The following is a 21399-nucleotide window of genomic DNA, read 5'->3' on the forward strand; positions in this document are numbered from 1 at the left end:
ACTCATAAAACAAGAAATTATATTTTTTCTTTGCTGCGCGACAAAAGTTGAGAAAATTGAACACACAAAAACAAGTTAATTATTAACTTTAGAGGACAAAACAAAAACGAAAACAACAAAATCCATTCTTTTACTATAGCAGATGACATTTGAGAAAACATCAGAAAATAAAAGTGAAAAGACATCTAAATGACAATTTAATGCAAATAATACAGCGCAGTGAAAGAAAGATGAAAGTTGTAACTAAAAAAGACGACAAAAACGAGCCAATTATTTTGAGATAAATCATATTTCAACTGTGCTAAATTAGTGCCCAGTTAGTTCTTTTCTCAGGAGTTTTGTAGTAGATGAATAAAACTCAAAAAAATGTATTTGAACGAAGCAAATAAATTAAACAAACACGGCCACAGAGGTCGCTGTAAATGAAATATGCAGAAATCCACTGTTAACTTTAAAAACCTAAAATTTCCAAAGAAAGGTAACAAAATGAAAGAAACATGACAGAAAGTTCAATAACAATAAATTTTCATTGAAGATGAGGCAAAAAAACTATCTAAAAGCAAAAAAATGTTCAAAATATCGCAGATGCGCTTCACTGTGTGACAGCATGTTCAAATTAATTCACATGCTAAAGCAAAAGCTTGAGTTTTTGCCGGCAGCTTTTGCAGTCATTTTATCAGCCGTGCCTTTACTAGCTGTCCAAAAATTTGAATTGAATTTCGAATACTATACATTACCATTTTGTTTTCTAAAGTCAGGAAGCTGCTTTAAATCCGCAATCTGTATTCAAAACCCACTTGAAAGCGCACCGACTTCGTAAACACACGGTTTTATTTACCTTCAAAAGCATCCTTAATTTCCATGTCTTACAAGTTTAGCAGGAGCATGTTCTGGAACGGACAGGCAGGACCTAGTGGCCCACCTGAGATTCCTCAGAGGTCTCCTGTGAAGACTCCAACAAGACCCAGTGGCCCAGAGAGCTAGGTGTTGTTTCTGTTTGATAATTCATTGGTGATGCCAATGTCAATAGCACAATCGAGTGTGAGATCCCGTTCTTTTAAGAGTTGCTTTTGAACGTGCCAAGAGCTGACACCACATACAATTTTATCACGAATACCCAGGGATACCCAGCAAACAGCTCTTCCATCACACGCTGGAAGACTTCTGAGGCAGAAGTGATGCCAATGCGAATACTGCCATCTTTCTTCTTCACTGCTACCATTTGTGAGACCCACTCAGTTGGTTCGGACATGGGTGTGATCGCTCCATTCTTGACCATCCTATCAAGCTCTCTTTTAACACTCTCCTCCATTGCAAGGGGTATTCTGCACGATGGTCTGATCACAAGGGTTACATTGGCATCAAGCCTCATTTTGTAAACAACGGGTATATTGCCAAGATCGCCTTGAAATAAGTCTTTGTACTTGTCAAGTATTGCTGCACGGAAGGCATCAGTGGTATCAACCTCATGGACCTCGCTGTGTAACTGAATGAGATTCAGGCTTAAGGAGTCCATGAGACCAAGCAATGGTGTTACTGGTTTGTCGATGACGTGAAATTCCAGGTTACAGGACATTGACTGCAAATGAACTTCGAGCTTCCCACTGCCATAGGCAACCAAATGCACTGCTTTGTCTTATCAATCTTCTCATTGCGGCTGATCCTTTTGAATGTATTGAGTGTGATCACAATACATTTGATGCCAGTGTCAATTTTAATTTTAATTTCAACTAGTTGGCCGTAGATTTCCATCGTGCAGTAAATTTCACTTTTCTTTCCTGGCTTAGATGTAATCGAATGCACCTGACCAGGTTCGATCGAATGCACCTGACCAGGTTCCATAAAAAAACTCACTCAAACACTCGTGAATTCCTGCAAAAAGTTTTACACCAGAGAGAACAACTGTATCACCACAGAGGCTTACGTGGGCAGAATAATTAAAAACCGGAAAAGTAGTTGTTGTGTATTTTTGGCTGTTCATTTAACACAGCTTCTTGCCATGTAAGCCATTAGGATCCAGTCTCCATACAACACTTGAGTAATGATTGGCATGGCAATGTGAGAAATGATTTTCCCTAACTTGCCAATGTCTCATTAATAAACTTTCATTAGTTTATTTTTCAAAGTCAGTACGGCAAAAATGTCTTCTTAGAGCGTGTGCAAATATGGTTTGTTTACTGATGCATCGCGCAAAAGGCACGTTAAAAACATCTATTGTGCTTTTCAGTAACATGCGACCTCGTTTTTAAGTCAACTCTGAAGTAAATTTTTAACCGTGCACCATGGGCCGAGCACAATTCACATTCTACCTGGTTTTATTTTTTTCTCGGTGACCAGATGCAGACCTCTGCTTGGCCAAATTTCTAATCAGGTAACTTATGATGTTTGTTTGCCAAAAGCAGTTAAAACATTACTGTACTGAAAATTTTATTAATATTTTTTGTATTTTTAGACAAGAGAAGTGAATTATTAAGCTGTTTTATTGAAGCGAGTTCAGAGATTGGAGGAAAAATTAAATATTTGCAAGCCAAGCAAAGAACATGTCAGAACATGCAAGGATTACGTCATTAGTAGGGAAATAACCACCAAACTAAAAGATAGCCATGGATAACACAATTCTTGAATTATGTGACTCTTGTGACTTCTTTGCTAGTCCTTTATGCAAGGGAAAAACAATTAAATTTAATCATGACTTTTAAGAAAGAAAGCTGTTGTTAATAGTGTTCGTATCTTCATGACCATACATATCCTGAAGAAAGTTCCAGATTAAGACTATTATGTCATCACAGATTTCACAACGGCTACGACTGATGGTGCAATAATACAGTTTGTGTTGATCAAGTGATGTGGTGTCTACAGTAATCAATGAATCATCAAGGACTGCTTTGGAATGTGCACTGCAATGCGACTGTAGTGCTAAGAAAACAGTTAAATTTTAAAAGTGCGGTTATAAGACCTAAAAGATCATCTTGTTTGGCTGTAGTCTATCATCCAATTGGACCTCTCAGGAAACATAACTTAGCACATGCATGGAATTACAATATGTATAATTCGTAACTTTAACGATAACCTTGAGATTGCTTGAAAGTGAATCTTAGCACACCCTTCGATAGATCATGCAGATAACAATTCTAGGCCACTCCCCAATCAATACTCTATTCAATTAGTTCATTATCCCTTTTATTTTTCCATTTTAATATATTCTTTTTATAGTTCCTCTATTTTTGTATATATTTGTAGTTGTTATCTTTTCCATTTTTATCCATCAAAGGCTGTAGTCTGACAGCCGAAAGCTCTGAAAGTTTTAACTTTATATAGCCAGTGAACGTTTTTTATGAATTTTTAATATGTTTTGTCCTGGCTACGGTTCTTCTATTTTTAAATGTGAAATTATACTAAAATATTTTATATCAGGCAAACAACCAATAATTTAGACCGAGATGGCAAAGGTGGCGAGCTTATTAATCAGGCCTCAAAAATGTTACATTCACTGCCTGATGGAGTGAATATAGCGTCATATTAGGAATCACTCAACCAATCAGATTGCTGGAAACTTTGTTCAGCTGTGAAATTATATTAAATATTTTATATCAGGCAAACAACCAATAATTTAGACCAAAAACTCAATTATTTAAAGTAACAAAAGATACAGCTTGCATTGAATGCAAATTTTACGTATTGACTGGTATCATCAGGTCCAAAGGTAACAAGCTCTGATGCAGCATGCCTCAGTTTCAAGAGCAAGGCAACATCATCCTTTTTGGTTCCTAAATCCAAAAGGCAGAGGAGTGTTAGTCAGATGTGGTTGTCAGTCATACGCTTACACCGCATGGCTAATACCTTTAAGTCGATAGTCCTCCACATTCTCTGCCTTGACAAGCACTGTCTCCCATGAACCTTCTCCCTATAAGAAAAGCTAGGTGTAGTTGGTAGATAGCTCCACATTATATACCTGTCCCTGTGATAGGAGCCCTAAGATATACCATGTTAGGACTGAAAATATCATATCTGACCTTTCTAGTAGTTGGCATTTTGCTATTGTCTATGAAATTTACAGTACTAAACAAAAGTAATACAAATGATAATGCCAAATATTGTGCCATTTTGGCAATATTTTGCGGATATCTTGGCAATATGTCACTCATATAAGTCACACATCACAAAGATAATTTCATGAGATATCAGCGATTCCTGCGATATCTCGTTAAAATATCATTCTTGTAAAATTATATTGTCACAATATCTCATCTCACTAAGCTCGACCTTCAATGTTCTCTTAGGTAAAAATGATATATCCAGGGTGAGATGAAATTCAAAAACTCCACTTGTAATTTCAGCTGAAATTTCATCTTACTATAGCCCAAATCTCTGTAGTCTGAAATTATTTTATTTCATAAGGATAATTGTATCAATTTAATAGGCAAATATAATGACAATTAATTAGTTAATTACTTAATTAATTAATAATACAGAGCTTAGATTATCTAAATCTCTTTGATTTCCCTTTTGAATTTAACCTTCTACAATAAAACATTTAGAAACACTTAATGTGTGGTTCCAGAAAATATCCATACCACCCACGGGGGTATGGATATTTCCAGTTCCAGGTTGATCCTCCACCTTGCAGGATTTCCCGTTCCATGGGGCTCATGGTACTCTCCCACCCCCTGGAATTTCCATGATTTTTCCACTTGGGTCTCCCTACCCCTTGGAAATTCCATATCCACAAATAACAAGACTTAAGTCATTAGTAAGTAAGTAAGTAAGTAAGAAATTTATTTACAGAGGGTAACACATAACAGTAAAAAACTGACAAACCAGTGGCCCTCTATCCTAAGTTCATTTATTTTAATCCCCTAGGTACTGTAATAAAATTTATATATTGTAGACAGTGACACAATGCGGCATATTTTCGCAAACAATGATTTGGTCACACAACATACACTATTTTATCATATATTATTTCTGGAGATATTTACTGGGTCAGGATCAAAGCTGCTAGGTAATGAAAGATTAAGGCTCTGAGATTTAATTTCCAAAAAATGACCGTGAAAAAGTCTAGGCGTAAATTGATTTCACGCTAAAAATGTGTTGGAAGTAACAACTGACTTAGAAGCGCTTCACTCCAAACTGGCATAGTAGCTGACTTTTTCTTCATTCAAAGAAGTTTTCATATGAGAATCTAAGAAAGCACTGAAAATTTAAGCTCTTTTAAACAACCCAGACAAAGTTTTAATTTAGGCATAGTCAAAACAACACATCAAATTACTTTACACACGTTTCAGGAAAGGAATATATCAATAAAGTCATGCCCTTTGTCTTTGTAGTTTGTAAATGACAGTAAATTCATTTTAAGCCTTAGTGTTTTTAACTTGTCACACATTTCATGTACGTGAAACATCTACTGCTCCAGCGCTCCTTGCTATCCACAGTTACATATGCTTCAAGACAATTGGACAAATGGCTTTGAATCGACTTTGCTAACTTAAGCCACAGTTAGTAGTCTTCTCTACCAACTATGCTTAAGCAAACTATTAACTACATCAATAACAATGAAAATGTGATAACCTTGTTATGGCAAGTCTTTGTCTCTCACCACCCCTGCGCTGTCGGAAAATGCAGTTTGGAAAAAATTGCCATTTTACATGTAATTGATTTCGGTTACTTAAATTTTACATTTTACAGTACTTTCAAAAAGATTTGTACTGCTTCACGTTCTCTAATGAACTGTCTGCTAAGTGCAACGTTTGAAGTTTGCCATTAGAAAAAGAAAAAACACCCAACATTGTTTCACTCATGTCCACCTCATGCTTGCCCATCGGGCAACCTGTGATAAGAAGGCACTAGCCCGACCAATCGTCTCACTAGTCCCGGGCTATTGGACAGCCTTTTTGTTGTGGCCTGTATATCCCTTGTTACAAACAATAAATTGCGCAGGACTCAGTGAAATATTGCAACTGTTACAAAGTAGCTTCACAACATTTAATGTGACATACAAGTTTAAGCAGTTATCGCTGATATATCACGTTTCTTGCAATGCATATTATTATTAATTTTTTTCTCAGTTAGTGAGCAGGAGGAATTCAACAAATCCTGCAATCTGATTGGTTCCGGGAGCAAGTGAAATTTTCCCATCCAGGCTACTCACAACGGCCAGAATCGTTGGGTTGATCTATTTTGTGAACAAATTCGCAGTAATCTTCGATCCTTTGCCTTTTTAACACTTCCATCTACAATTAATCAACCTACGACCAGAGGGAAACTTGACTGAAATTAACTCATTTTTGACTTAAGATTGTGTGGCAAAAGAAACAAAGGATTATTCCTAATTACAGCGCCAAGCTACAAACAACCAAACAAACTCTCACAACTTCAAAACACTGTTAAATTTGCTTGCAGTAACTTTCGTTTCCAATTAAAAGTGAACAGACATAAACTTTGTTGTATGTAAGAGAATTTATGTGTAATACACTCAACACATGAAATAGTTAGATACAAGATGTCATACAACTTGTAAACCTTCTCCTCAGGGATGGGGGTACTCCCCAAAGTTTTGGTGTGGGTGTGCAGCCAGAACCCCCAACCCAAAATCTGCGATTCTCCTTATCCTATTTCAGACCTGAGTGAAAAATTAATATCCAAAGTTTAGAGCTGTGTATCTTTACCTTTTCTAATATATATTTATGATAAAAGACTAAAGCCATCAATACACTGCGTTCAATTATAGAGAAAAATAGCACAGATAGTGCGGGTGTTGAGTAAATAAAATGATCGCTCTATTGACGGCATGTTTACATTTTCCAATCCTTGTGCGCATGCTGAATTGCATCAGCAAAAGCGCGCGCGAAAACTGTGTTCAGCCACCTTAAGTACAGATGATCCAAATTTTCTAAGGTACGGGGCTTCGCTCATGCACCTTCGGCATGCAGGAGCTCCGCTAAAAATAGTTTGTTTTGAACATGTTATTAAATCCTTTGATTCATTATTCTTTTATCCATTTATGGCAATGCATGACAAAATCCTACAGTAAGTGACTGTTGTGTGACAGACAATTTAGTCCACATCGAACGGCACTACATTCAGCATGAGCATGGAGAACAGAACATAAGTATTTCCCTTCAGCAAGCAAGGGACTGACGTTGGACAGCTTCACTACTTTGACGGGTTGCTGTTTAAGAACAAGGGATAGGAATGTGGTGGATTATCTTGGATTCATTAGTTGAATTTCAGTAAGGAGATGATGTACTTTGCCGATTCGTACTCCAGGCATCACAATGGTTATCGTGTAGGATTCTGAATACACCAGTACTTAATATATTTGAATATCTTACAGAAGGTGAACTAAACATGACTTTTCTGCCATAGCTTAAGTCCAAATACCGAGGAAATCAATTGCAAGAAGACATTTTCATGTTCCATTTGATTATCTGGTCAGAGGCACTTGCCTATTGTTTTTGTTTCTAGCAGGTTAGTGTTGTGATTATCACGATTTTGAGAGCGTTTGTACTCAGCGTTGATGAAAAGCCCGAAAATAATTTTTATACCAGGTTTTACAATGACATTTCCTCTTTCGCGATGTCAAAATTTTAGGTGTTTCGGTGTTTTACTGGGTAGCGAATTTGCTAGGATCTATGGTTTGCTGAAGATCCACAAGGCCGACACACCGCTTAGGCCAATTGTGTTGTGTGTCAACACCTTTGCATACGACCTGTCTGCTTTCTTGGCTAACATATCTCCTCTTGTAGGTAACTCGAACTTCACAGTGAAAAACTCGACTGACTTCGCCTCCACCATCACCAGTGAGGAGATCCAGGACCACGAGATCATGGTGTCTTTCAACATAGAGTCACTGTTTACCAACATACCAATCGAGGGTGCCATACAAGCCGCACTACAAAAAATGGAGAATGACGCAGGCCTGGCTGACCGCACGACACTTACACCAGTTCAACTCGCGGACCTTTTGGATTTCATATTAAGATCTACGTACTTCCAGTACAATGGATCGGATTCCCACGTGACCCAAGAGAAAAACATTTCCTGGATGGGGTCGGGAAAGTTTTCTCCTGGCCTAAAATGTCAGTACTCAGACGGCCTTTGGACGACGATTGACCATTGACGACTGACCATTGACCATTGACGATTTCAAGCTAGAAATATACATGTACTGTCCACGGCCTCAGTACGATTTAACACAAAACAGAATGCAGGGGACTGATAAACAGAAAGTTATGTTTGTTACAATACAATTCTAACACTCTAAACAAAGTGGCACATCGCATACTGTAGTTTTACGTGAATTCATGTGACCCAAACACAGCTGTTCTTGTTCTCATTCAACCACCCCTGTTTTTCATTTCGATGTTTTTACTTTGATAAAAGAAGGAAATAAAAATATGTACTAGGCAAGCTAACTTTAACAACTCAACCTGCAACAAAAGGTAAGACATAAGAAAGTTGTAAATAGAGCGTTCGCGAACGAGATGCCAACTTGATTTATTTACAAGCATACCACGGCTTTCTGTTCATTTCGACAAATTGTTTTACCATTCTGTTCTGTTTGTCTTCAGAACTCTGTAGCTTCTGGTTAACATTGTCTTTGGTCGTTTTAAGAGTAAGCTTAAAGTGTTTGCTAAGAGTGAATGCCTATAAAAATGGACCTAAATCACCTATCAATGGCACAAGTTGAAAAATTGATTTCGCTTGTATTTTGTCCATAGATAGGTCCTAGTAAGAATAGAAACGGACCATAGTTAGTTTCTGCTAATACAGCTTTCTTTGGTAGAAATACGCCAAAAACAATTTCAACCCGTTTGGGCTCAAAATCTACTTCCGGTTTTGCTGAATTTTCTGAATATTTGATTGCTTCACGCTCCACTGAACAGCTACTTGAGAATCTTTCAATGGATTTTATATTCAGTTCAGGTCTTCGTAGTATGAATGAGCGAAAAATAAAATAAATCAAAGTTAGTTTTGAGCCCGAAAAGAGATAATACTGACATGCAAAATTTTACAGTATGTCACAACAGAATTATTGAATAAAAACATCGCCATATTTTTCTACGGGCTATAACTTTAAATACCATAAAAACACTTTCTACGGGTTAAATATACACCCACCTGTTAGGATATCAAAAAATATCTCTGGGCAAATGGTTTCAAGTCGCCCGCCTTGGCCTGTGTTTCTTGAAGATTTTGCCCAAAATCCGCCATTGGAATGTAAACAATTGAGTGACGCGGAGAGCCACTCTCGAGTAAAATATTCGTTTCCAGCAATCCGATGAAAGCAATTTTTGAAACGTGTGGATAAAATAATGGAAAATGGTTTTTTTTGTTGTTTAAGTTAGTATAAATATATATGTTTTTTCATTTGCATTGCAACACCCACATCCCTGATAAAGAACGTTACTACAGTACTCCAGGAAATGATTTTAACACTTGTTTGTTTTATTGATTTCACTGATAACTTACAATACAGTGGCAGTTTTATAGATATACTTAACCAGTCCTCTATGGTTTATGGAATTGAATTGCTGACAAATAAAGTCAAGTGGAAATACCATAATTTCTATAAAGTACTAACTGCGTGACGGCATCTCAGCTCTTCTAGCTGTGTAGAAAATTTGTACCTACACAATATGCTCAAACTCAGCTAGAAAACCTGGAATTTCTTGAATTTAATTAGCCGAGGAAGAAATTGCGTTTAAGTTTCAATCATACTGGGAAAAAAAACCCATCTTTTCTACTTTGGTTGTTTGATCAATTAACTGAAATTTGCAGATCATAGCACTGGTAGACAAATCATGTAAACATTACAGTGGTCGATCTAGGACTAGGTTTACACTAAAGGAGTTTTTTTGGATTCGTACAAGTTCCTGGATTCATCAATTTTAGAGTATTCGGATTAGTAGGGGTTTACAGTGAAAGGATATTCGGATTCTTAACCATTTATACACGACGATAACTCTGGGAACATTCATGATGGAATGGTTAACAAGCAGTTTGTTGCCTCAACGACAAGAAACAAAATGCCTCCGAAAATAAGGCTAGGGGTAGGTTGAGACAGTCTGAAGCTTTCTTTCAACTCGCTGACCACGGTACTGTTGTCCATCATGTCAGGTCCCTCCAGGTATTTATTCTGGTCTTTACTTAATGTCTAGAACCGTCGAGGTTTTCGATCGTGCCATCGTCGTCATCTGTGCAGTAAAGTATAAATTGGGTTTCTGAGTATGGCATTACCCATTATAAAAGTGATTACTTACACCTGAAACAGCACGAGGTAATCACCCAGCAACCGCCATCAAATGGCCATCAATGTGCCTATGACTTGACTACGACTGGATCATGTAATCCGCCATTTTTGTTCCACCGCAAACTCAAAAGATCACAGGCGGAAAAATATCCGGATTCGAGAGAAAATCGTTTACACGACAAAACTCTCCGGATTCAAAAGTTTTCGGATTCAAAGTTCCCACTTTAAATTCCGGATTCAAAATCTCCGGAGACAGGACCAAATCGGGAAGTTTTTATTTCGGATTCGTCCACTTTTGTGTAAACGGCAAAATCAATCTGGCACGAAAACGTTCCGGATTCATCACAAATCTGGAACAATTTCCTCTAGTGTAAACCTACAATCCTGGTCATAAGTTGTTGGGACACCTCCCCTTTTTACGTGCTAAAACCCACGATTTCAACTACGTCCTTAACGTTTTAGAACAAAAGATGAATAGAAGCAAGTACAATTGACCCCCCTCCCCCCTAGCAAAGTTGCATGAAAATGAAGCTATTCTGAAGACTAGATCGGATGTGGGAAAAAAGGAAAAAGGGACAATAGAAAGTGGTTAGATAGTTGTGTTGGAACCAAACACGATTGCTAAAAAATCGCTATTATTGGAATAAGACGCGAATATCTATATTATCGTCTCTTTAGTTCGACAATACTGTTCTAGGAGGCGAATGATTCTTGAAACGTGGCTATTCTGAAGCTATTATCAAGGATTTTCTTTTCCTTCAAGATTTTTAGCAACATTGACAGGGGGGAGAGGGGTAGGCGGGCTTGCGCGGTTTTGGTCTTGACAGAGGCTGCCTGTGAAGTCATCTGCCGTAACTGTCCCAACACTTTTGACCAGGATTGTAGTCTTAAATGAACAGCGAACACCCATCTTGTTTTGTTTGCGGAAGTCGGTCACAGAAGAGCAAATTTCAATGAAATATATATAATTTGATTAAGCAATTAGCCAAAAATAGGTTGGCTGCCAAAACAGTTTAGGGTTTAGCCTAACTCTAACCTTAAGTTTTAAGACTGAAGAAAAAAAGAAAAAAAGCGTTGAGCATTTCAGTTGTTTGAAACAGAAACATTCGCGCACAATGAACTATATGTATAGTACGTGCGTAACCTGGAAAGCAATCCGTCCAGCACAGTAATTGTTCAAATTAACAGCTTACCGAGACACTCGCACTGTCGATGCCTCTAATATATGATTTAAACTTTTAGGATTTGTTTACTTTACTTTTTCCAACTCTTTAGCAGGAGAAAAGGCACTAAATGTGCTGGTGCATATAAAAAGGTTTAACCGAAAATCGATCCGTCAAAATCAACAAATACAAATTTAATCACTGTAACGTTCCTTCAGATCACATAAGGCTACAAACCAACAATATCAACTTGTCATTACGCTTAACAAATGAACTTAGAACAATTTTCTTTCTAGAACTCTTTCTTGTAATTAAAATGATCAAAGAAAGAACGACAGCATAAAACGACATAGCAGTAACACCCGAACTCCAAGTAAATTGTTTTTAATTGGCGTTTTTAATTAACGAAATTTCCAAAGCAATGACTTTCAAAATATTAAAGTGAAAAGTGGTCCATTATGTTTTTCTTTTTGCACAGCCCAAGGCGGGTGACTTAAAACCATTTGCCCAGAGATATTTTTGATTTTCAAACAGGTGGGTGTACAGTTAACCTGTAGAAAGTGTTTTTATGGCATTTAAAGTTATAGCCCATAGAAAAATATGGCGATATTTTAGTGCTATAATTCGTTTGCAACACATTGTAATATTTTGCGTTTCTGTTCGATCTTGTTTCGGGCTCAAACGAAACCTCAATTTATTTTATTTTTCGCTCTGTCATATCATGAAGACCTGAGCTGAATGTAAAAACCATTGAAAAATTCTCAAGTAGCTGTTCTGCGGAGCGCGAAGCAATCAAATATTCGGAAAATTCAGCAAAACCGAAGTGGACTTTGAGCCCAATCAGAAAAAAATCGTTTTTCACACATTTCACCCCAAAAAAGCTGCATTAGCAGAAACTAACTATGGTCCGTTTGTTTACTAGCTAGGGCCAATCTATGGGCAAAAAATGAGCAAAATTGATTTTTCAACTTGTGCCGTTGTTTGGTCCATAGTTATGGGCACTGGCTCTTAAAACGTTTTTTTAATGGTTCCAAGACTTTCTAAACGGATACAAGATAGGCTTCATGTTAAAACGAATTCAAAGATTTCTTTACGGATTGCTTTTGCATTTCCAGATTTCTCTAACGGATCACTTTTACCGTTTTAACAGCTGCTTAGATGTTCTTAATGGATACCTCTTTAGGCATAATGTACATTTTCCTGTGTAAGGTCACATATTGGTTTTGTTCTAAAGACAAAAGTACCACAAGGAGAGCAAGGGGTTTTCTGAAACAAGTACATAGCTTTTTGAAGTGATCAAAGAAGTAACGTAGGTACATATACCACCCATTTTTCATAGTGCTCCTAGGTACCTACCCCAACCTACCCCCCTTGCTGCAAACCTAATTAATTGATTGAAATTAATTAATTAACCCATTGACGCCTGTGCCGCCTGTAACCGCCCGTGTGAAAAACTCCTCCATCTCCCTGTGCCGCCGGTAACTGCCCGGCAAAAAGCACATGGGAGAATTGCCTTTCCTACCCTCCCTGAAGACTTTTTGGTTCTCCTATTGTTCTATTGTTCTTGAGGACAAATAAATCAATCAGAATGGACTTTCTGAACATATTTTCAGAGGACTTCAGGGGTCCTAGAAAGACGGGTTTTCTTCTTAAAATCGCGCTCGAAAAGTGCAGGTAATCATGGCGCATTGCGGGCCAAATCTAACAAACTTCCAAGGTCTTGTTTTCATTCCTAACACGGATAAATTACTGCTTTGGGCTTTAAAATAGAAAGGAAAAATACAAATCAATGTTCAGGTGGCCTCAGAATGGAGGATCAAGGAGTACAGAGTCCTCAAAACTTTCTGGTGAAGAAGTTTTTCTTCCCACAACCACTGAGAAAACATGAAGATCGGAGTGCTTTCAAGTAAGTTTTGACGACAGATCGCAGGTTTAAAGCAGCTTTTCAGACTTTAGAAACAAAAATGGTAATGTACATTATTACTTCAAAGTTGAATTCAACTTTTGGAATGATTGGTAAAGCCACGGGCGTTAAAATGACTGCAAAAGCGGTCGGCAAAAACTCAAGCTTTCGTGTTAGCGTGAAGAATAATTTGAACATGCTGTCATGCAGCGAAGCACGTCTGCGAAATTTTGAACAATTTTTTGCTTTTAAATAGGTTTCTTCGTCTCAGCTTGAGTGAAAATTTATTGTTATTGAACTTCCTTTCGGATTTCTTTCATTTGGTTCCCTGCATTTGGGAATTTTAGGTTTTAAAAGTGAACAGTAACGTGCATGCTGGATTTCTGCACATTTAATTTATGGCGACCTCCAGAAGCTTTGTTTATTTAGTTTATTCCCCTCGTTCAAATATTTTTTGGAGTCTTATTTAGCTACAACAGAACTGCTGAGAAAAGAACTAAATGGCCACTGATTTAACACAGTTGAAATACGACTGATCTCAAAATAATTCGCTTGTTTTTGTCGTCTTTTTGATTTACGACTTTCATCTTTCTTTCGTAGCGACGTAATATTTTCGTCGCACGGCAAAGAAATTACTTGATTTCTTGCTTTTAGATTGATTTTTACATGAGTTCTTCGCTTTTATTTTTTGTTGTTTTCTCAAATGTTAGCCGCTATAGTACAAGAAATTCAATTCTGTTGTATTTGGTTTCGTTTTTGTCCTCCAAAGTCAATAATTAGCTCATTTTCGCAAAGTCAATTTTCTCAGCTTCTGTGGGACATTTTGTCGTGCAGTAAAGAAATAATATAATTTTTTGTTTTCTCATCAGTTTTACACATTAGGTTGAGTTCGTTTTGCTAATATTTTTTAATATTTTGACCCTTCCTTTATTCAACTTTAAATAAATGATGTCTTGAAACCTGATCTTGTGTCTGTGGTTACTGCACATATGGTTTATTTTTGTGCTTTCGCTCGCTCAGAAATATTCCAAAAAAACGCCAGGGAATTAGGGGCGGGTCATGGGCAATTTCACTCAGGCGTCAATGGGTTAAACAAACATTAAAGTTTAACACCTTATTGCCATAATGCCTTATTGCCATTTTGCCTTGTTGACATAGTGCCTTAGTGCCATAGTGCCTTAGTGCCATAGTGCCTTAGTACCATAGTGCCTTATTGCCATAGTGCCTTATTGCCATAGTGCCTTGTTGCCATAGTGCTTTAGGGAATGTCAACTCCCAAACCATACCAGCAGTGAACTCTGCACTAAAAAGGGTATCGCAGATTGTTAATACATGCACAATAAAAATAACAATAATTTTCTTTCTTGGAAACAGAAATCACATTATTTTGGCAATTGTTTGTGTTCATTTCACTAGCAATGCAGAAATATTCAAAACGATTGTTGACTGATACAATTAATATCTACTTCAAGTTTTTATTCTAGTTGTTCACATATCTTGTTTCTAGAAAAAAAATAAGATTATAAATACATCACCAACCACTATGCCTGTTTAACATGGCTTGTGTTTGACATGATTGGACAGTAAATCTCTCTTGCAAAAAGTAGATATGCACAGTCTCTTGGATGTCTATCACTCAAATAATAGGGCATATTTACTCGATCGTGGATGCTGACTTGTATACCATTCATGAAGAAATGCTCACTCTAGTCGAACTGCATAGAATACAGAAGAAATGTGGTGTAAAGAGCAACAAAATTAAAAGATTGGGCGGTTTGAATTTTTTGCTTGAAGTAAGCTTATTTTAAAATGCAAAATGAGATTTAATTAAATCATGGGTTTTGAATTTAAGATACGAGCACTGCCAGAATTTCAATGGGTGCAAAAAAAAAACACAGTACAGAAAAAGGCTACCTTAGGCTTACCTTGGACTCTACAAGGAGAGAAAGCGAGTGGAAACCATCAAATTCTCTAGCCAAGAAAAAAGCTATGAACCACATCTAGTAAACATGATCTCACTTCCTGACTTTGACTTGTATCAATTCTTTGACCTCGCCGGCTGCACTGTTGTGACCAACAGCTTTCATCTATGCGTGAACAAAAGCGCTAGGCAAAATACAACATATCTACAAAATTGAAATACAACAACCAAAATGGCCACTCTCAACTTTGGAGGTCCTCGAGAAACTTGTACCCAGGCTCTCCATGTTATCGGCCAAAAGTTTACATCCAAGTGAGTGACACAATTGCATATTTTTCCCCGTAACAATAGTCGTTTCTATGCTTCACATACCCACGACTAAAAAAGCTAAGGATTGCCGATTACTACTAATTCATTCACAAAAATAGATCAATTTCACTTGCTCCGCAAACCAATCAGATTGCAGGATTTGTTGAATTCTACACACTCATGCAGAGATAAAATAAAATAAATTTGGGTTATTGACCAAGTGTGAGGTCAAGATGGCTGGATATTGGCCAAGTTCTTTTTTTGAGTGTTTATGGACTGAGATGGAGTCAAGGTCCATAAACTTGCAAAAAAAGAACGAGGCCAATATTAAGCCATCTTGACTGAACAAGCTTGGTCAATGAAGGATTTCTTATACGGCTTTCAGGGAAATTTTTCTTGCCAGACACGGCGGGTAGTCCTGAGCAGGCAAGATAGCTCCATCTTGCCTGCTTGGGTAGCCAATCACAGCACTGGATTTGATTCATCTTGCCCGCTCACGGAGCTAGACATATAATAAATTAAAGTATTAAGGATTTTTAGACATGAGTCCACTACATGATATACAGTTACCTAAACCCAGGTGTTCATTCATTGTCACAAGGATGTTTAATGACATTTTCACAGTACATAGCAGTAGTTCTTTATCCTATAAAAATAACGGGGAACCATTTTCCATGGACCTTAAAATGCCGTGAAAAGGTCATGAAAGTAGGGAGAACATTTTCACGGCCATTAAATTCTCTCTGTTAAAGGGGTTTTTATTGCCCATGAATTTTGCATCCATTAAAACCCCATGAATTCCTACACCTTGAAAATATTGTGAATACATTTCATGGCTTGCTCTATAAATCATGCAAATCTCATAAAATATATTTGATGGTGCATTAACAGTTCATGGCATTTCCATGCATGTTTAATGATTTTTCTCTCTGACTGGAAATTTCATGGGCCATTCAACAGGAGTTTCTAAGAGTTTTTTCAGGCATTTTTAATGAGTTTTTCATGAGCTGAAAAAACCTCAATTTAGGCCACGAAAAACTTATGAAAAAATTTACAACAATTCATTTGGTTTCAGTCTTGTAGTGTTCCCACACAAACAGTGTAATTTTTGATGCGTGTGGCCTACCTGTTAAGATGGCTTCCAAAACCATGATAAGATCTGAATGAATAAGCAAGTGGCCCACTATAATGTATTGCCAGATTTAGAATAAGTATTTCCTAAAGGAGCTATGTATAGTTGTTTCATTTTAATTGATAACGCAGTACAGTAATAATTAGTGGATCCATGCAGTTTTTGGTTTATTGTGTTAATTTTTCTTTCAAACAACCCTCTCCTTTATGCAATCGCTTTTCCTGCATCGAGGGTGGTCGCTTAAGAGAGAGTTGACTACAGTCATTTTTATAGAGTCCTCCCACAGACTCATCAAAATACTTCAAGACTTGTAAAAACATACAGCAACACTGCACACTAAAGATGATTTCTGCAGAACATTTGAGCAATGAAACCTCATTGCATGATAACATTTTGAATAAAGGTAAGAAGATCTTATCGAGACTTAAGCTCTCAAGCTGACCCCGGAAGAGAAAACTGAACTTGAAGTTATCCATATTTCAATAAAAACGGATGTTTCTCATTAGCTAAAAACACAATAACACATGCATGAAGCATTCTTACGAGGTTTGATATTAAATTTCTCAAGAATGCTTGGGGATTTAATTGCAGGGTCAAGTGAATTACAGTGAGATGTTTTAAATAGTATTCAAAAAGTTCCCGTGCTGTGAGTCGCTTATTAGTAAATAATTTTTGCACTTATTGCTCGAACTTTGAGCAGAATCTATCTTTAATGTCTACTATAAGATACATGTATAATTATTGTGTGTTGTACCAAAGACTGAACAAACAACATAAAGTTGGCCAGCAACAAACCTGGTTATCTTTTACTTCCTGGTCATTCTCCTCAACAAAAAGTGAGATAGACTTGCTTCCTAAGTTAAAATCTATCCAAAAATCTGGTATTTTCTCATCCCTAGGTTGGTGTACCTATGATTTCAAAATAATAACATATAGTATATCATAAGAAAAAGTCATTATATTGTAAATATGAGATGTTTTTTCCTTGATCCCTGAAAATAATTCAGATCCTTAAAATTAGTTAAATCCCCTTACCCTGAAAAGCTGTTGAGGGTTAGTATTATTGCTTCATATATTTTGGGCACTGTAATTTTTTGTTTAACTCTTTTCCCATAATTATGGGTTCATAAATGATCAGGGTTGTCACAAATGCTTTAAAGTAGCCCAGTAGAACATAGAGCTTCCCAGATCAAGAGGTATATGCCCTCTGACCTGAATCACCGTAACAAGTGGTTCTAAGTGGAAAGTGCAAAGTTTTCAAACTCTACTTCACAGCAGCAAAAAGGCTTATAACTGTAACACTTTTTTTTATTGCAATATCTTACATTACATTACATATACAAATTACCTACTACTTACAATGTCAACGTAACTTACAATTTAACGATAATAACAAAACTTACAATACTAACATTATTTACGATTTTAGTAACTTACATTACAATAATATCTTACATTACAATTTGTTAATATCTTTCATGTAACTGAGGGGTTAGCTACAATAGGAGGCTTTCTCACATATTAATTTGTGACTTAGATTTATGTTTCTCAATTTTAATTTTGTTTGTCAACATCGCCAAGAAAGCATCGAAATAAAACTCTTCTTCTTTTCTTGAGGCAGTATATAAATAATATTTGGCTATAATAATGCAGAGGTTTAAACCAAGATGACGAGCGAAGTTATCTGTCACGCCATATATTATTTCATTTTTATCGAGAGTGATCCTATCCCTGTTTTTGGAGCTCCACCAATTAGTAAAGAGAGACCAAAAATGCTGAGCTTCAGAACAGGTAACAAAAAGGTGGGTTGACATTTGTCTTTCTCCACAGAGGTGACATTTATCATGTTCCTTTAATGAATCTCTAAAAAGTGTCAAATTTGTGGGTAGAATGTGATGAATTATTTTGTATTGGAAAATGGCGAGTCTAGTGTCTTTTGTAACATTAAAGGGAAGGCTATAAATGAGTTGTATTGTATGTTCTTTTAGACTGGCTTCTTTCATCCTTCGTTCAGCTGTAGGTGTAACGAATTTACTCTTAAAGTGCACCTAACCTCAAAATTTTTTTCGCTAAAACAAATCTAGACTTTATTTGAAGCATTTGGGCGAAGAAATTTTTGAATTTGGTTGAATCCTCGATTTTCTATGCCCTTTCAAAGCCACGATTAAGTGTTTCACGACCGCATTTTAGGGAGTCTGGGGCGGCGGTACCTGATGACGTCTACCCAGGAACCAAACACAATAGCGCCTCAGTCAACTCTCTGTATTTGCTCGAGAAAATAGAACACAAAACTAATCGTTGCGATGTATTTTGGGACTAAAACGTCCAAGTTTTGTCTCAGAATCATTTCTTTTTCGTCACTGGAGTCAGAGTTAAGTTTCGATTCGGAAGGCTCCGAAATAAACTTCGATCGAGCACGTTCGACAACTGTGAACTCACTGCTTAGAGCTTTGAGAGCAATTTGCAATATTTCAAGCGACGAAGGGGAAGACGTCTTTGCGGATGAGCTGCTTGTGTATTAGGAATGGAAAGCTAGATACAAAGTGGAGGAGCAGGCAAATGAAAAGCAGGAAAGAAAACTCAAGGACTGCTTTGGATGGTAATTTCGTCAACTAAACATAAGATTCCCATGTGTGTTTATAGCCCGTTTACATTTGTCCTTACCGAGAATGTATTTTGTCAAGGTTCTGTTAAATCCAGTTTGTGTTTTACTTTCATTTGAATGCTTCATGTTTATAAGAGCGACGTACGTGTTGCAGTTTTCGAGACTGGATGACCTCCAAAACATTGGCTTCGATCGATTGAAAATCGTATTGTTTGGACCTGTATTTTTGAAGCTGCGGGAAGCAAGGCGGAAGGAAACATTTCATACAATTACCGATTTCACATTGTCACACGTTTTAAGTCGTAACTCCAAATAACCAATGTAAATTGTTCTCAAAGTTTGCAGTGAAATTCGTCGGATAAGCGAAAAGGATGTGTTCCCTAGGCGGTCCGCAGATAAAGTTATGCGGTCATATTTTCAACGCTATTGCACAGAATCTTTGTCGCACTGCTGATTTCCAAACCTTCAAAAAACTCTGTGAGTCTAACAATTTTGTTATCATGTAATTCTAGAGGATTAATCTTCGACTTTCATCTAAATCGAAAGAGAAGTAAGTGTTGGTTAGCGGCGTACAGTTGCGATCTATTTCCATATCAGTATAACGCTTCTTGATCATGACCGGATCACACAACTTTGCCAGTTATGTTATAAATACTGCGGGATTGGAAGATATAGGTTGTAGGTAGTATTTCTACAAATTGCTGGTTAGCTTTAAGCAGAAAATTTATGAAAATAGCGTTCGAAAGTCTGCGGAACAAATTCCAGTGAGAGTTCTTCAATGGTTCTCACAGATTCAGTTCGCTTCTTTCGGTTCGACAAAATCAACCATCGTTTACGTCTTTATTGCACCATTAGCCGATCATCGTCAGTAAATTGTACAGTATATCTTTCTTTAAATCTGGAATATTGCTGCAACAGCTGATAGCACCTCTGGAAGGCATTTCTGCGCACTTTTCGAATGTGTATTGCACCATCCTGAAGGAAATGAGAGGAAATGAGATATCCAACCTTCCTGGGTAGATGTCACAAGAGCCGCTGGACCCATTCTCCTCAAACTCGGTCGTGAAACAAAATGGTGGTGTTTTGGAGCTATTTTCGAGATTTCGTCGTGGCATAGAAAATCGAGGATTTAACGGAATTCAAAAATTTTTTCGCAGAACTATTTCAAATAATAAGTAGATTCATTCTAGGGGAAAAAATTTTTTGGGGTTAGGTGCACTTTAACAAAGAATTTAGTTGCTAATCTGCAAGAGAGTTTATCTAAAGATATCTTATCCTTCTCAGAACATTTTTCCAAGGGTTCAGTAACATTTCCTTTGAGAATATTGATCCATTTTGGAGGGACTACGTGGCATAGACCGAAATAGTTTAAGAAGTTTGTGTTAATTTTGAACTTGCTACGGAATTCCTCAAAAGTTAGGAATCTGTTACTTTGAAAAAAGTCTTCAATTTTAGTTAATCCAGCATCGTGCCATTTTTTGTAATAAATGGAATATCCTTCTATCTTTATGTGATGATTGTTCCAAACTATTTCATTCAGTACCTGCTTTTTGGTATTAGGAGTACTGCAGTTAATTATTTGCCAGGCGCACAGAGCTTCTTTGTAGAAATCAATCGGTATATCAACTTTAAGTAGCTTTAAGTCAAAATTACACTGCAGAAGAAACAGACCACCAACTGGTTGTAGATAGGAAAGAGGGATATGACTCCAACTTGCGGTTCCATTGCTGTCACTTAATCTTCTTACCCAAACAATTTTAAGCGCTTCATTGATTATTTGAAAATCCGGCATGTCTAGCCCTCCCTGCTCTTTCGGCCCTATCATTGTTCTGTATTTAATTTTAGCTTTCTTATTCCATACAAATTGCGTAATTGCTTGATTTACCATGGCGATGAATTTTGTTGGAAAAGTTAGGACAGATGTATTATAAACGAGTTTGGAAATCGCTAAGGATTTTAGTATTTGCAACCATAAAGTGTAAGGTTTCTAGGATACCACAAGTTAAGCAGGCTTTTCATTTTGATTAGTTTCTGTTCAAAATTCTTATTGTAAATAATTTCATCATTATACAAGAAATTAATTCCCAGTGCGAGTATAGAGTTAGCTGGCCAAG

At 36.9% G+C, this 21399-nt stretch overlaps 1 protein-coding gene and 1 long non-coding RNA gene across 2 annotated transcripts in view; both read right to left on the reverse strand.

Moving 5' to 3' along the window:
• LOC110065443 (uncharacterized) overlaps positions 1-21399 on the reverse strand; it is a 425702-nt gene that overhangs the window by 257034 nt on the left and 147269 nt on the right. The window contains exons 12-14 of the mRNA XM_089279275.1: positions 17476-17589; positions 3841-3904; positions 3651-3767 (exon numbers count right to left, since the gene is read on the reverse strand). Of these exons, the coding sequence (XP_089135401.1) occupies positions 3651-3767; positions 3841-3904; positions 17476-17589 (295 nt within the window). The remainder of the gene's footprint in view (positions 1-3650; positions 3768-3840; positions 3905-17475; positions 17590-21399) is intronic.
• Positions 14774-16261, reverse strand: LOC149097296 (uncharacterized). The gene is made up of 2 exons (XR_016204106.1): positions 15244-16261; positions 14774-15024 (listed from the first exon to the last, which is right to left on the reverse strand). It is a non-coding gene; the product is annotated as an uncharacterized LOC149097296 (long non-coding RNA).

Source organism: Orbicella faveolata, unplaced genomic scaffold (genome assembly GCF_042242905.1).
Source record: "Orbicella faveolata isolate gen_17 unplaced genomic scaffold, um_ofav_v1 contig_47, whole genome shotgun sequence".
NCBI classification, from domain to species: Eukaryota; Metazoa; Cnidaria; class Anthozoa; order Scleractinia; family Merulinidae; genus Orbicella; species Orbicella faveolata.